Source organism: Staurois parvus, unplaced genomic scaffold (genome assembly GCF_062004578.1).
Source record: "Staurois parvus isolate SC_StPar_1 unplaced genomic scaffold, SC_StPar_1.0 ptg000347l, whole genome shotgun sequence".
Classification (NCBI taxonomy): domain Eukaryota; kingdom Metazoa; phylum Chordata; class Amphibia; order Anura; family Ranidae; genus Staurois; species Staurois parvus.
Window position 1 is genome coordinate 14,935,443 of NW_028318143.1, and position 16,374 is coordinate 14,951,816.

The 16,374-nt window shown below is 42.2% G+C and overlaps 1 protein-coding gene across 1 annotated transcript in view; it reads right to left on the reverse strand.

Moving 5' to 3' along the window:
- NRDC (nardilysin convertase) overlaps nt 1–16,374 on the reverse strand; it is a 79,054-nt gene that overhangs the window by 55,180 nt on the left and 7,500 nt on the right. The window contains exons 3-9 of the mRNA XM_089684479.1: nt 15,741–15,822; nt 10,958–11,111; nt 7,975–8,048; nt 7,777–7,872; nt 6,857–6,979; nt 6,527–6,584; nt 3,030–3,103 (exon numbers count right to left, since the gene is read on the reverse strand). Of these exons, the coding sequence (XP_089540605.1) occupies nt 3,030–3,103; nt 6,527–6,584; nt 6,857–6,979; nt 7,777–7,872; nt 7,975–8,048; nt 10,958–11,111; nt 15,741–15,822 (661 nt within the window). The remainder of the gene's footprint in view (nt 1–3,029; nt 3,104–6,526; nt 6,585–6,856; nt 6,980–7,776; nt 7,873–7,974; nt 8,049–10,957; nt 11,112–15,740; nt 15,823–16,374) is intronic.

Below are 16,374 nucleotides of genomic sequence, written 5' to 3' on the forward strand. Positions count from 1 at the left end.
GTTTGAGGCTCCATACACACTTGCATATTTTTAAACTCCTAGAAGCTGCTATCAGCATTTTTTTTTCTGCTCCTTGAAGCTAAATTGGCGTTATACTATGTGTCCATGCACACTATTTTAGGCTACTAGTGTTTTTAAAGCTTTAGCGTTTAGCAGCAGAAAAAAATTGTTTTTGCAAAGTTTTTGGGAGCATTTTTCCCAGTACAAAAATACGCTAAACGCTCCTAAATGCTACTAAAATGCTCCTAACAGCTTTCTTCTAGTTTTTTCCCTACATGTAATGTAAAACCGCTAATAAAATGCTAATGCTTCTAAACATTTTTTAACACTCCTAAAATGCTATTACCAGCATTTTTTTTAGCTTAGTGTGCATGGAGCCTAAAAAAAAAAAAAAAAATCAAAAAAAGATCATGTGACACTAGAGTGCTACCAAAATATGAGGAGAAAAATAATAGTTTTGCTCAACCACCTATGATTTCAATGGAAAACTCAGCAAGGAAAAAATGCATAGGAGGGAAGGAAGCCAGAATAAGTGGTTTTCTTGTATAACTGACAGCAAAACGTTTTTTTTTCAGTTTAGGATAGAGCGGAGAGGAATTAGAACCCCTTAACATTTTTATTGCTGTCTGAGCCCCCATTAAGGAGATTCACCTGCTCTATTTGCCCTGCTTACCATTATCATTGAAAGTAAAAGAAAAATTCCAAATTTGGTTTGTCATAGAGGGGAAATATTCCAATGGGAACACTAGATTTGGTGACCGGGGGGTCCCCAAGAAATTCCCTTGATTTGCAGGGATTTCCTCTCACTTCCTGTATGGCTATTAGGAAGGAAGTGAAGTAAAATCTCTGCAATAGGACGCCGATGGGGAAAATTTTTTTTTTAATAGGGGTTATAACCCTTGCTTGCTCTCGCTAAAATGAAAAAAAAAAAAAAAAAAGGTTTTGTCTATACTTGTACCTTCACCCCCTCATGACCCAGGGTAAAACAAACCTTAACCCCAGAGCCAATTTTGCAACTTTGACATGTGTTACATATCATCACAACTACTTTGTGTATCCAGGTGGATTATACTTTTTTTTTTCAGGATAAATTGCCTTTCGCTCACTATCATTTGGTAGCAAATTGTAATGGGTATCTCCTGATTTTTTTTTTATTATCAAAAGAAAACTGGGCCAAAATAGTAAGAAAAAAAAAATATATATATATTTTTTTTAAATGTAGCTGTATATTTCTTGCAACTAGTATAGCCTACCACCAAAACCAATCCAAAATGCTGGCAGCACAGTGGCTAAATGGTTAGCACTTGCGCCTGGCAATACTAGGGTCGTTGGTTCGAATCCCAACCACTGCACCTCCTGCCTGGAGTTTGCATGTTCTCCCTGTGCCTGCGTGGGTTTCTTCCGGGTACTCTGGTTTCCTCCTACACTCCAAAGACATGCTGGTAGGTTAATTGGATCCTGTCTAAATTGGCCCTTGTATATGAATGTAAGTTAGGGACCTTAGATTGTACGCCCCTTGAGGGTTAGGGACTGATGTGACTGTACAATATATATGTAAAGCGCTGCGTAAATTGACAGCGCTATATAAGTACCTGAAATAAATAAAATAAATTATCCTGCTGACAATCGCAGCATTACCCCATGTGTACATTATTTGTTGTATGTACCTCTAGTAGGACCCATAAACAATAGTGCACATTTTGTGTGGTTTTTTTTTTTGGTTTTTTTAATCCTACCTAAAACATACTGACACCCATTTAAAAAAGGCCTTTTTTTTTTTCTTTTTTTAAAACCCTACCCAAAATATAGTGACCCTGACCTTTGCCCCTTCCCTTGACCTTAACACTAACCTAGATTAAGCCTTTAGCTAGATAGTTTTTCTTGTTTTTCTCATTTTTCTTTAACACATTCGTTTACATCTTTCTCCCCTGAAACAAGGAGGATACAATGTATCTTTCTCTCCATTCAGAACAGAAACACACATGGGCGGGCTGCAAAGTGACTGATCAGTGTGAAAGCCTATCAGAGGATACCACAGCAAGTAGGGGCTCTCTGTGTGTACAGTCTGTGTGCTGGGAGTGCGGTGCGGGGCACGCTCCCAGTGCAAACACAAGAACACATATATGCAGCACCCACGTTTAAAGCCCACCTCCTGGATGCCGCATATGTGTTACTGTGTCTTTAAGGGGTTGAATTGGTTCTAAAGTTGAAATGTTTTTCCCCTAATGCATTCTCTTCAAGTTAAAAAACCAGTCCCAATCCCCTCCACCCATTCCCTAACAACTTGCCTCGTGCCATGTCACCGCTCCAGCGTCTCTGGCTCCACTCACCTCACTTCCCAAGTACAGAAACTGAATACAGTGCAGCCATAGGCTCCTGCTGCTATCAGGCCCTGTGAGGAGGGAGAAGCATTGCTTACCAGCACCACGTGTGTCTATAGATGCACACAGCCCGGACTGGGTGCATACATGCATGCCTCCTTGCTACAGGACGCACCCAAAAAGACGAAGGTGCAGACAGCGCTGGCAGGCGCTGTCATAGAGGTAGGTGACCTTTCTGGGCAATATTTATTGCAAAACAAAAACACAAGACTTTAGTATCACTTTGCTTTTTGCTTTTACATACAGCTTCAAATCTGTTACAAAAAAGGTGTCACAATCATTCCAGCAACTAAAGCATATGTTAATCAATAAACACAACAGTGTCAAATTAACCATCAATAGACAGTGTACTTTTAAAAAGGAAAGCGAAGGGGGCTGCCATTGCTGACTTTTTCCTCCTAAAAATGCTGCTTGCCCCCGTTAAGAGTCACTGACAGAACAATCACCCAGATCAGGAGTTCAAACTTTCCATACTGCATGCTTGTTTCTGGTCAGTAAAAAGTATAGAAGACAAAAACAGACAGGCAATTGGCATTTCAGTGGCGTTTGCTTTATAAAGGTAAGTGTGCTCACTGTAACATGGGTTAGAGCTGGAATTTGGAAAGAAAAAAGAAAAAAAAAACCCACACATAAATGAGCAATGCCTACCTCGATAAAGGGAATTAAAGCCAGGGGTGTCAAACGGTTCTGTCAGATAACTAAAATCAGGCTTTTGTAAGCCGCTAAAAGAAAGGTAAAAAGAGGTTATCAAGTAAATCAAAAACATACGAATATGGCCTAAGCACTGAATAATGTAACACTGTAGTACAGAAAAACTAGATAAACCGTAAACTATATATACCGTATTTTTCGCTCCATAAGACGCACTTTTTCCCCCCCAAAAAAGGGGGGAAAATGTCAGTGCGTCTTATGGAGCGAATATGGAGCGGCTGGTCCGGTATTTCCACCGCCGCCGTGTCAGAATACCGGGCCGGCCGCTCAGCTCTGCAGTGGGACCTTACCTGTTCCTCTATCCAGCGGCGCGCTGTCTTCCCGGCTTCTGTAGTGTGCGTGACAACCAGGTCCCAAGTGCACATGCACAAGAAGCGGTGCTCTTTGTGAATGGCAAGGTGGTACCTGGGACACATGACAGATCCCAGAAGCCACCGGACCAATCACAAAGCACAGCGCTTCTCGTTCATGCGCATTGGGCATCCGGCTGTCCGCCGAGCACCCGCACTACAGAAGCCAGGTAGACAGCGCACGGCTGGATAGAGGAACAGGTAAGATCAAAGTACAAATCCGCGGAAGGGCGGATACCTGTCAAATTCAGGTACCCGCTCCCCCCCCTCCCCAAGGGTCAGCAGTCATCTCCTGTACCGTGTCCGCAGTCTCTGGTCATCTCCTGTCCCATGTCTGCAGTCTCTGGTCATCTCCTGTCCCGTGTCCGCAGTCTCTGGTCATCTTCTGTACTGTGTCCGCAGTCTCTGGTCATCCCTGTACTGTGTCCGCAGTCTCTGGTCATCCCTGTACTGTGTCCGCAGTCTCTGGTCATCTCCTGTCCTGTGTCCGCAGTCTCTGGTCATCTCCTGTCCTGTGTCCGCAGTCTCTGGTCATCTTCTGTACTGTGTCCGCAGTCTCTGGTCATCTCTGTACTGTGTCCGCAGTCTCTGGTCATCCCTGTACTGTCCGCAGTCTCTGGTCATCCCTGTACTGTCCGCAGTCTCTGGTCATCTCCTGTACTATGTCCGCAGTCTCTGGTCATCTCCTGTCCTGTGTCCGCAGTCTCTGGTCATCTCCTGTCCTGTGTCCGCAGTCTCTGGTCATCTTCTGTACTGTGTCCGCAGTCTCTGGTCATCTCCTGTACTGTGTCCCCAGTCTCTGGTCATCTCCTGTACTGTGTCCCCAGTCTCTGGTCATCTCCTGTACTGTGTCCGCAGTCTCTGGTCATCTCCTGTACTATGTCCGCAGTCTCTGGTCATCTCCTGTACTATGTCCGCAGTCTCTGGTCATCTCCTGTACTGTGTCCGCAGTCTCTGGTCATCTCCTGTACGGTGTCCTCAGTCTCTGGTCATCTCCTGTACGGTCCACAGTCTCTGGTCATCCCTGTACTGTGTCCGCAGTCTCTGGTCATCTCCTGTCCTGTGTCCGTAGTCTCTGGTCATCCGCTGTACTATGTCTGCAGTCTCTGGTCATCTCCTGTGTACTATGTCCGCAGTCTCTGGTCATCTCCGGTACTATGTCTGCAGTCCATTAGTTCAGAATTTTTTTTTTCCTGTTTTCTGCCTCTAAAACCTAGGTGCGTCTTATGGAGCGAAAAATACGGTAAGTAATTCCAGCAGACTTAATTTAAGCAATACCTAAAAATGTCAGACAGCAGACATTACAAGTGCTACTTTAATTACTTCTTTTATTAAATAAAACCATATCCTGTGCCCCAACTACTAGAAAAAGATGTAAGAATGAATTTTAGATCCACTTTCAGATGAAGAGCAAACGCAAGTTATGCAAAATAGTACAAGCTTGTTGGTATCCGGGGCTGCATTGCCATTGAAGGGAAACTGTTAAATTATTACAGTCAAGGTGTAATCCGCTGTGGATCGCTTTTCAGAGGGTTTGACAAATGGTGAGGAGATGATAACCCTGCAAATGTATTACACACAATTGAAGAGTGGTTACATTCACTTAAATAGGTTGCGTTCAGCGATGGTACCGCCTACCAATTGAGAGGGGGGTAGTGACTAATTTTTGACCCCGCCACAAAGCATCATGGCTGTGGTATGTGTACACCCCTATCCAGATGCTATTGCAGCTTAAGTAGGTGGTAAAATTGTGGCTTAACTGCCTGTTTTACCATCCTTCAACTGCAAACAAGCTCTTAAAGCCCAGTCGGACTACATTACAGATGCATCAAAATTAAAGGCACACAAAGTCTCACAGTTCACCTCCATTAGTTAAATCAGCTAAATACAGTCCAGGTGGAAAGTCCTGCTAGTATGCTGTGACTGCTTTCTAAAGAAACTGAACTATAAGAGCTGTAAATATGCATTACTGCAGCACACAGTAGCACAGGTTACATGCGTTGGTGCACTGTGGTGCCATTGACTGTGAATAGCACCCCAGTATTGTGTGTGAATAGGCCCGAAGATTTTGCACAATTTTTTTTTTTTTTTTTTAAATACACCTGGAATGTATTCAAGTTCAATCAAATCCAGTGAGGAGGGAGGGGAAGGGAGGTTGAGCAGCGCTGCGTGTCAATAGACGCACACAGCCTGCCTCAGGATTGAGCCCATAGGTGTGTCTCTATGGAACACAAAGAAGAGGAGAAACCAATAGCGTCGATGAGGGACCCCAGAAGAGGAGGTTCAGGGCTGCTCTGTGCAAAACAAATGCACAGAGCAGGTAAGTATAACATGTTTGTTATTTAAGAAACAAAACAAAAACAAATAATTTACAATCAATCTAGTATCTTAGATAAATCCCCTTCCTTGCTCCCATTTTTAAGCATCCTTCATTTGCACAGTTCAACAAGCTTCCCATCTGATGTGTAAAAAAAGGTTGCCGTAGTTCTGTGTCCTGGTCACCTCCACTCATTCAGTTTGCTGGCTGGGCAGTGAGGGTGCAGCAGCATATCAATGAAACCTGTGCTAATTAATGTATGTCCAGTCAAAATTGTATGTGTGTTTTTAAATGTGTGGGGAAGGAATAAACACCTGTCAGGCCTTTAATGTATGGGGCTCTGTTAAGAGAATTTTCCCTTGCTTACTGTCACAATGACAATGGTTATTATTATACAGGATTTATATATTGCCAACAGTTTGCACAGCGCTTTTTACAACTTTACAAGACAGGGATTGAGGGAAAAATCTGATGGAGCAGATAGAACAATATATCCACCCCCTAATCAACTAAAAAGAAAAAAAAAAAAAGGAGGAAGAAGGAGGAAGAGGAAGATCTGTATTTGTTGCCACTAGATATTTACCTTCCCTTCCTGTCTATTACAACTGTTGTCAAAGTTTTGGTTGGACAATTCTGATTTAATACCTGCAATTAGCATATATCTGTATTGACTACTTAATCCCAATGTTAAAAGGGAATCACATTTCAAACAAGGACATTTACAAAATGTTACAGCACCAGCACCCCTCTTTTCTGGCAATACATACTTGGATGGAACTTTGCAGAAGATCTCTCGCACCCATTCTTCTAGAGTATCCAGGGTCTCTACAGAGATCACAACAAACAATTACTATACCTTCTCTACTTCATAAGCTTACCTTAGGGTGGTCATACAAACTACAATCTAATTGTATGATCCCTCTATACAGTTAATAATTTATATTGACCAAAACTATGTATTATTAGGACAAACCTATCTAATCCCATCAATTTGTATGCAATCGTAAAGGTCTTTATATTACATAGTTATCAGTTGGTCTCAAGGAGATTGTACAATCAGATGGCACAATATATGTCATACTTTTATCAGCACATACCATTAGACTGTACAGCCAGAGTCATATAATGGGCTGAGTAGTACATTCTGTAGAATTCCCTGAGGCGGGCATGTGTGTCTATATTCTTTTCTTGAGGATCATACTTCAGAGTTTGTGCATTTCCTGCAAACAAAACACAAGGATAAAAAGAGTTGTCGCATAAATAGCTGTCCAAAGTTGCATCAAACTGCTCTAGAAGAGTAAGGATGAATTTAATTGCTAGAATACAATAGCATTGATTGTACATATGTGTATGCAGAGCCCCATGGAAAGCAAAGCACTAAAAGGTAGCACTGTGCTATCTACAGGGATGTTGAATTTCTATCGCCTGATGCCCAGGACATGTAGTTCCGGGCATTGGGCAGGTAGATTTTTTCTACCTTTAGCCCTGCTACGGGCAAGCAGCAGGGCTCACCTGTCAGGTGGAAGCATTCGGGCAGCAGTGCTGCCGTCCGATTGCTTCCACGCAGCCCACAGTGCCAGCCTCCTGTCACATCAAATATGGATTTAATTTGGATTTCTCTTCTGTTCATTTACTTTCCATTTTGTTAACGGATAAAAAAACTATTCATGTTTATATTTCCAAAAGCATTCGTAATTTACAGCATTTTTTCACACCTGCCTAAAACTTTTACACAGTACTGAACATAAGCAACAGTATAGGCAGGTTAGGTGTGTGCAGATTACATGTAAGAGACCAAAGTGAGTGGTGGAGGTGGCATATCACTTGTGGAGCATAGTCTAGTCAACGAAATTCACCACTGGAAGCAGAATAAGCACATACTGAAAACAAGAGGTTGAAACTTCCTGAAACCCTCCATGGATTTCAAATTAAGTATATAAAATCCCTCCTAATACAAATAGCTAGCAGTAAAAGTGCATCACCATATGAGAATGATTAAGGAGTTGAACTCACTCACCCCAAAAGAATTTGCCCATTGGATGACCAGGCTTTGCCAAACTTCCAAAAAGCATCTCCTTACGATTAGAGTCTGAAGGCCGAGCAAGCTCATATTCTAAAGTAATAATACACAAAGTTTTTATTGTGTATATATCAAGCTTACTGGTGGAAAAAAAAAAAAGACAGACAATTGCAAAAAATAGAGAACCAATCTCACCACTATCCACAGCTTGCACTTCCCGGTCAATGGCATCCCGGACCATCAGTGGAGCTATGAAGAACTGTGCCCATCTGACCAAAAAAAAGAAACATGGGGATAGAAGTGTCTCAATAATGACATACTTAAAAAGGAAACTGAAGTAAGGAGCGGCTATATTAATAATATTTAAACAATAACTTTTATGTACATCTCTTGCAACATTAACAGCTTCCCCACCACCCTATAGCAGAATTACTGCTACAGGGCAGCAGGGCTGCGCAAAATCACGTATATAGCGGCTAAAGATGTCAATCACCGGGTCCCGGCCAGAGATTCCTCGTGATCGCCGAGTAACACTGACAGGGGACAGACTTGTGTGTAAACACCACAGGTCTCTCGCCTGCCAGCAAGAACATGCTGCTGTGTATTTCTCTGCAAAACAGAGAAATGCACAGCAGCATGTTTGCCTAGTAAAACACACACACAGCACATGATGGTAAACAGCACACAGTTAACCCTTTGATCGCTCCAGATGTTAACCCCTTCCTGCCCAGTGTCATTAGTACAGTGTCAGAGCTTTTTATAGCACCGATCACTGTATTAGTGTCATTGGGATGTCTAACTAACTAGTTCCCACCCAGTGTCAGAATGCCCGCCGCAGTACCACTATAAGTCGCTGACTGCCTCCATTACTAGTATAAAAAATAAAAATTCCAGTATATACAGTGAAGGAAATAAGTATTTGACCCCGTGCTGATTTTGAATGTTTGCCCACTCACATAGAAATGATCAGTCTAAAAATCGAACAGTAGGTGTATTGTAACACTGAGACAGAATAGCAACAAAAAATGCAAAAGAAATGCATTTCTAACAAATTATATACTGATTTGCATGTTCATGAGGGAAATAAGTATTTGATCCCCTTTCATTCAGCAGGATTTCTAGCTACCAGGTGTCTTTCATACAGGTAACAAGCTGAGATTAGAAGCAGTCTTCTTAAAGGGAGTGCTGCTAATCTCATTTTGTTACCTGTATAAAAGACACCTGTCCACAGGAGCAATCAAACAATCAGATTCCAAACTCTCCACCATTGCAAAGACCAAAGAGCTGTCCAAGGATGTCAAGGACAAGATTGTAGACCTACACAAGGCTGGACTGGGCTACCAAACTATCGCCAAGCAGCTTGGTGAGAAGGTGACAACAGTTGGTGCAATCATTCGCAAATGGAAGAAACACAAAACAACTGTCAGTCTCCCTAGGTTTGATGCACCATGCAAGGTCTCACCTCGTGGAATGTCAATGATCATGAGAACAGCAAGGAATCATCTCAGAACTACATGTGAGGATCTTGTCAATGATCTCCGGGCAGCTGGGACCACAGTCACCAAGAAAACAATTGGTAACACACTACGCTGACAAGGACTGAAATCCTGCAGTGCCCGCAAGGTTCTTCTGCTCAAGAAAGCACATGTCCAGGCCGTCTGAAGTTTGCCACTGAACATCTGACTGATGCAGAGGAGGACTGGTTGAAAGTGTTGTGGTGACATGAGACCAAAATCGAGCTCTTTGCTCGTTGTGTTTGGAGGAGGAATGCTGCCTATGACCCCAAGAACACCATCCCAACTGTCAAACATGGTGGTGGAAACATTCTGCTTTGGGGGGGTTTTTCTGCTAAGGGGACAGGACAACTGCACCGCATCAAAGAGACAATGGATGGGGAAATGTACCGTCAAATCTTGGGTGAGAATCTTCTTCCCTCAGCCAGGGCATTGAAAATGGGTCGTGGATGGGTGTTCCAGCATGACAATGACCCAAAACACACGGCCAAGGCAACAAAGGAGTGGCTCAAGAAGAAGCACATTAAGGTCCTGGAGTGGCCTAGCCAGTCTCCAGACCTTAATCCGATTGAAAATCTGTGGAGGGAGCTGAAAGTTCGAGTTGCCAAACGTCAGCCACCAAACCTTAAAAACTTGGGAGAGGATCTGCCAAGAGGAGTGGGCCAAAATCCCTCCTGAGATGTGTGCAAACCTGGTGGCCAACTACAGGAAACGTCTGACCTTTGTGACTGCCAACAAGGGATTTGCCACCAAGTACTAAGTCATGTTTTGTGAAGGGGATCAAATACTTATTTCCCTCATGAACATGCAAATCAGTGCATCATTTGTTAGACATGCATTTCTTTTGAATTTTTTGTTGCTATTCTGTCTCTCAGTGTTACAATACACCTACCATTCGATTCTTAGACTGATCATTTCTTTGTGAGTGGGCAAACATTCAAAAATCATGTAAACCCCCCCAACTAAAGGTGGCAATCCTTGAAGGGGAGCAGGGGACAAGGCCTTAAAGCAGATTTTCCCCTTTTGGGTGGAACTCCACTTGAACTCCAAGTAGATATAAAAAGACACAAATGAAAGCAGATCTATACAATTATTTTTTATTTTGCAATTGGTGTACGTTTCTGAATCTGGCTTGGTATCAGCCTCTTACAACCAGAGCTCAGACAGGGGGAGGGAAAAGCAGTGCAAGGAGCATGCTGAAATGAGGAGATAGCAAAGTGACAAAGATGAGCTCATCAGTCTGTTGCTTCTTCTGTCACTGTCCAGTCACGTGGTGGAGAAAAGGCTTCCAAGTGTCACTGAACTGGAGTGAACAATCAAGTGGCCTGCCCTGCTAGACAGGTCTGTGCAGTGTGACGGGGCTGTGTAAATCTCATAACTAGATGGACAAAAATGCAAATTCTTTGTTCGGTAAGATGGCTCCCATATAATACATGCAATTCACTTCTGTTTAGGTCGGTTTGCCTGCAGTTTAGCTTCAGAAGCTTGATTGAGCAAGTGTCATCTCAAGTCATTAACAAGCTTTCCTCTGAAAGTATGCACTCAATATACTACATTGTGGAGATTGTCATGTAAAATTAAAAAAAAAAAAAAAAAAAAAAAAAAGGACAGATGATTTGAACATTTTATCAGAACTGTAATAAGCAGTATTAAAGGAAACATACCGGTCCAATGCCTCTTTGAAATGTTTCCTCTGTACATCAAACTGGAAGATGGTGCGTTCGCAGTCAGTGGAGGCGTTGTCACTGCCACCGTGTTTCTTAAGGAAAGCATCAAAACCATTCTCATCTGGGTATTTTTCACTGCCCATGAACACCACTACAAAAAGGCACAGACACACGTATGGGTATCCATTTACTCGGCACATCCACATCCTTTATATTTTACCAAAAATGTGAGTAATATATTGCATTTGTGAGCACTAAAATAACTTAGTGTATGTTTCACTGAAAATGTATGCTCAGTAAACCCGAACATCATGTGGTATTCTTTATCCTAGTAACGGCATTGTACAGCCTTTTTGTATGATTGCCACGTGAATAAAGGAGTCACATGTATGAAACAGACAGATATATTCGCATTCAATATTAAGAGCAATAAAGCACAATCAATACCAATAAAATGATATGCTTTAAAGTATAACTAAAGGCAAAACTTTTTTTTTTATTTTTTTTTTATTATTGGATACAGTAGAGAGGGATTAGAAGACGTCATGTTTTTATTGTTGTCTATGCCCCGGTAGCACTGAAATTAAAAACAAACTTGAAAAGGTTTTGTGTTCTACCCAGAACAGAAACAGTGAGGATATCTTCCAATGGGGACACAATTTCTGGTGACCCTGATAATCACCAGGGATTTCTTCACTTCAGAGGGATTCTCTAGCTTCCTCTTTGGCTATGGGACAGGAAATGAAGGGAAATCTCCCAAATGGGAAACAGATGGCAAGAATAAACCGTACGGAGTTGTAACCCTCCCTTAAGTCTATCCAAAAAAAAAGTTTTGCTTTTATTTCTACTTTAATAAAACTTGTAAAAAAAGGTTTACCTAAAATTAATTGTGAAATGCTTATCAGGGTGGATTTGATTTAAATGACAAGTGAAAAGGCTTGATTTAAATCATAATTTTTAAAGAGCAACTGTCATCTCTGTCCCACAGCGACTCCTCCTCTGACCCGCTGTTGACTCACCGACAGCCCCATTCACTTTAATGGGTCGGCTGGTGATGCGGCAGTGACAAGTTGAGGGACATGGCGGCAGCAGGTGAGTGGATGCCCGTTAACAGGCGCTACCATGATGGATCTAAAATGACAGGTGCTCTTTAAATGTAAGGAATCCGACTCATTCTTGCTGGTAGTTAAGAATCTTTAATATTTGCAAACCAAATGAAGGTTTCCTTTTTAGAATAATAAGCGGTCAGGTTAGTAAAACAGCGATATCAGAACCAATTTTAGGTTAATCACACATAGCTGGAGAACTACGAAAATTCTTTTATTTCATGTTTTTTCTCATGGTTACTGTGAAATTGTGTGAATGCAGAAATGCAGTGAATGTTATCTCAGCTTGCAGAGCTTGGATTAATTTAGTGGTCTCCAAACTGCAGCCCAGTGGCCTGATGTGGCCCTGTGTTTGCCTTTAACCGGCCCTTGGGACACTATTCCTCCCACTGATACCAATGATGGGGCACTATTCCTCCCACTGATACCAATGATGGGGCACTATTCCTCCAACTGATACCAATGATGGGGCTCTATTCCTCCCACTGACACCAATGATGGGGCAATATTCCTCCCACTGATACCAATGATGGGGCAATATTCCTCCCACTGATACCAATGATGGGGCACTATTCCTCCCACTGATACCAATGATGGGGCACTATTCCTCCCACTGACACCAATGATGGGGCACTATTCTTCCCACTAATAGCAATGATGGGGCACTATTCCTCCCACTGATATCAATGATGGGGCACTATTCCTCCTACTGACACCAATGATGGGGCACTATTCCTCCCACTGACACCAATGATGGGGCACTATTCTTCCCACTAATAGCAATGATGGGGCACTATTCCTCCCATTTATACCAATGATGGGGCACTATTCCTCCCACTGATACTAATGCTGGGGCACTATTCCTCCCACTGATACCAATGATGGGGCACTATTCCTCCAACTGATACCAATGATGGGGCTCTATTCCTCCCACTGACACCAATGATGGGGCAATATTCCTCCCACTGATACCAATGATGGGGCACTATTCCTCCCACTGATACCAATGATGGGGCACTATTCCTCCCACTAACAGCAATGATGGGGCACTATTCTTCCCACTAATAGCAATGATGGGGCACTATTCCTCCCACTGATATCAATGATGGGGCACTATTCCTCCCATTTATACCAATGATGGGGCACTATTCCTCCCACTGATACTAATGCTGGGGCACTATTCCTCCCACTGACACCAATGATGGGGCAATATTCCTCCCACTGATACCAATGATGGGGCACTATTCCTCCCACTGATACCAATGATGGGGCACTATTCCTCCCACTAACAGCAATGATGGGGCACTATTCTTCCCACTAATAGCAATGATGGGGCACTATTCCTCCCACTGATATCAATGATGGGGCACTATTCCTCCCATTTATACCAATGATGGGGCACTATTCCTCCCACTGATACTAATGCTGGGGCACTATTCCTCCCACTGACACCAGTGATGGGGCACTATTCCTCCCACTGATACCAGTGATGGGGCACTATTCCTCCCACTGATACCAATGATGGGGCACTATTCGTCCCACTGACACCAATGATGGGGCACTATTCGTCCCACTGACACCAATGATGGGGCACTATTCGTCCCACTGACACCAATGATGGGGCACTATTCCTCCCACTGACACCAATGATGGGGCACTATTCCTCCCACTGACACTGTCGATGAAGCACTACTTACACCAAAGATGGAGCTCAATGCCCCTATTCTTCCCACTGATACCATCAATGACATCATCTACTTCCTCTGACACCAGGACATTTTCTACTCCCAAAGCTCACAGTCTGGCGGCCCTAAAAGTCTGAAGGACAGTAAACTGGCCCTTTGTTAAGAAAGTTTGGAGACCCCCGGATTAATTGAATGAGTTTACCAAAAATATAAATATTGCAGAATACACAGCCTCATGCTACATAACTAAGTTCCATTTCATGCAGAATAAACCAAATTATTAATGTACCTTAAAATAGAAAACTATATTTAGAGAGATTTTTACTCCAAAAGCATTTTTTATTTTTTTTTTTTTTTTAAATCATCGTTTTTTTTTCCACCCTGCTGCTATTTCTTAATCTAGGTTGGTAGTCTTACTTGAGTGACAATTATTTATAAAATGGTAAAAAAACAAAAAACAAAACAAAAAAGAAAAAACCTTTTCCTGGGAAAAACCGGTGCTCCATGCTCCCTCTAGAAACAAACAAGCAGAAACCTAGCCCACTGGCCACATAAAGATGAAGATTATGCATATTCAAATGCCTAGGCTACTAGTTATGTGAGCAACATCAGGGGAACCCATGAGAAGCATTTTCTCTAGGAAAATATATGTTTCAGCCCTTTCTTGCTTTTTACCTAAACCAGCAAAATGTATAACATAGCTTTAGAGTACAAGCCCACCAGATCAGCATACCGGGAAACTTCACCCATGCACAAGTAAGCTTGCTTTCCCTATTGATTCAGTCTGTGTAACGCTGTATTACTCAACCTTTTTTCAGTCAAGGCACCCTTTAAAATTATGGACAGTCCGGAGGCACCCTTTAAAAAATTATGGACAGTCTGGAGGCACCCTTTAAAAAATTATGGACAGTCTGGAGGCACCCTTTAAAAAACTATGGACAGTCTGGAGGCACCCTTTAAAAAACTATGGACAGTCTGGAGGCACCCTTTAAAAAACTATGGACAGTCCGGAGGCACCCTTTAAAATTATGGACAGTCTGGAGGCACCCTTTAAAATTATGGACAGTCTAGAGGCACTCTTTAAAATTATGGACAGTCTAGAGCAGTGGTTCTTAACCTGGGTTCGATCGAACCCCAGGGGTTCGGTGAGTCAGTCTCGCGGGTTCGGTGGAGTTGAAGACCCACACCCGACTCATATGATTCGTGCAGTAAATATTCATTATTATGTTTTTGTTTTTGTGTGAAAATCATGTTTTAATGGTTTTGTTCTTTGTTCTTAACGGTTTTGTTCATTTTGTGCACCTATGTATAAATATATACATATGTTTTGAATTTTAAAAATCATATTTTATTTTTCCAATTAAGAAGGGTTCGGTGAATGCGCATATGAAACTGGTGGGGTTCAGTACCTCCAACAAGGTTAAGAACCACTGGTCTAGAGGCCATTCTAAAATGGGGTACCTCCAGACTGTCCATAATTTTAAAAGGGCACCCCATTCTAAAATGTGAAAAACTATTTTAATAGTTTTATATAAAAAGGCAGCAACACCACACATGTAGGACACCCAACATTAGAGGTGATTTATTCTTCCAAAGCAAATAGACTATTGCACACTAAGTAGTATTCCAGTGTTTCTCTTCTCCCTCAGTTTTTCTCCATTACTGAGCTAATGTGACCCAACACTGATGGAGAGGTGCAGGGGAGGGTCAAACTAGAATGCTGTAATTGTTTTTGGTTGCTGTAATTGTAATTGGTTGTCAGGACGCCGGCGCTACAAAGTCGTAATGGCGCACAATTAAATCATGTGGCTTTGTGCAACTAAAAGGCAGGCTTGTTCCACCTGCTGGCTTGTATACAAGTTTTAGGCAACATTTTGCCAAGGCACCCCTGAAGAAACCCCAAGGCACCCTGGTTGAGAAAGGCTGGTCTAACCACCAGTATACAATGCCATCATAAATGAGCAACCCAATGCAACACACAATACTCACTATGTTCCAAAAAGTGCGCTAATCCTGGCAGGTCCTCCGGATCACTGAAACTTCCGACTCCAATGCAAAGTGCAGCTGCAGACTACAGAGAAAGGAAAAACAAATCAAGAGGTTTCAGCAAAGCTTAAGGGATGAGTCCCAGGCCTGCTTAAATCTGCATATCACAAGAAACCAGCAATAAATTGGTTTACACTGATGCAAAGTGTCATGCAATATGACTGTGCAAATCGCATGACAAATCACATCCAATGATTGGAAATGGAACTGTCGGGAGTCGCACTGAATAGAAAAGTAGTTCCTGCACTACTTTTGCCAATTTGGGGTGCGACTTGCATAAACTTGAAGTTGCACCTGAATTGACACTGTCGTCAAACTTTGAAATCATGTGACTTCAAGTGAAGTCAAACAATTTCAAGGTCAGATCCAGTGTGAACCAGGGATAAGAATCACTTTGACATAAAAAAACAAAACACGCTGTTCTCTTTTTGACCAATGTTATTTAAAAAGGGGTTACTGTATACATTTTTTCTATAATTTGTCCTGTTTAAAATGACACCAAAATTATTGTACAAAATTGTTTACAAATAAAATGACGATTTTTTTTTCAATTTTGCTATTAATTTAATGTGACCCT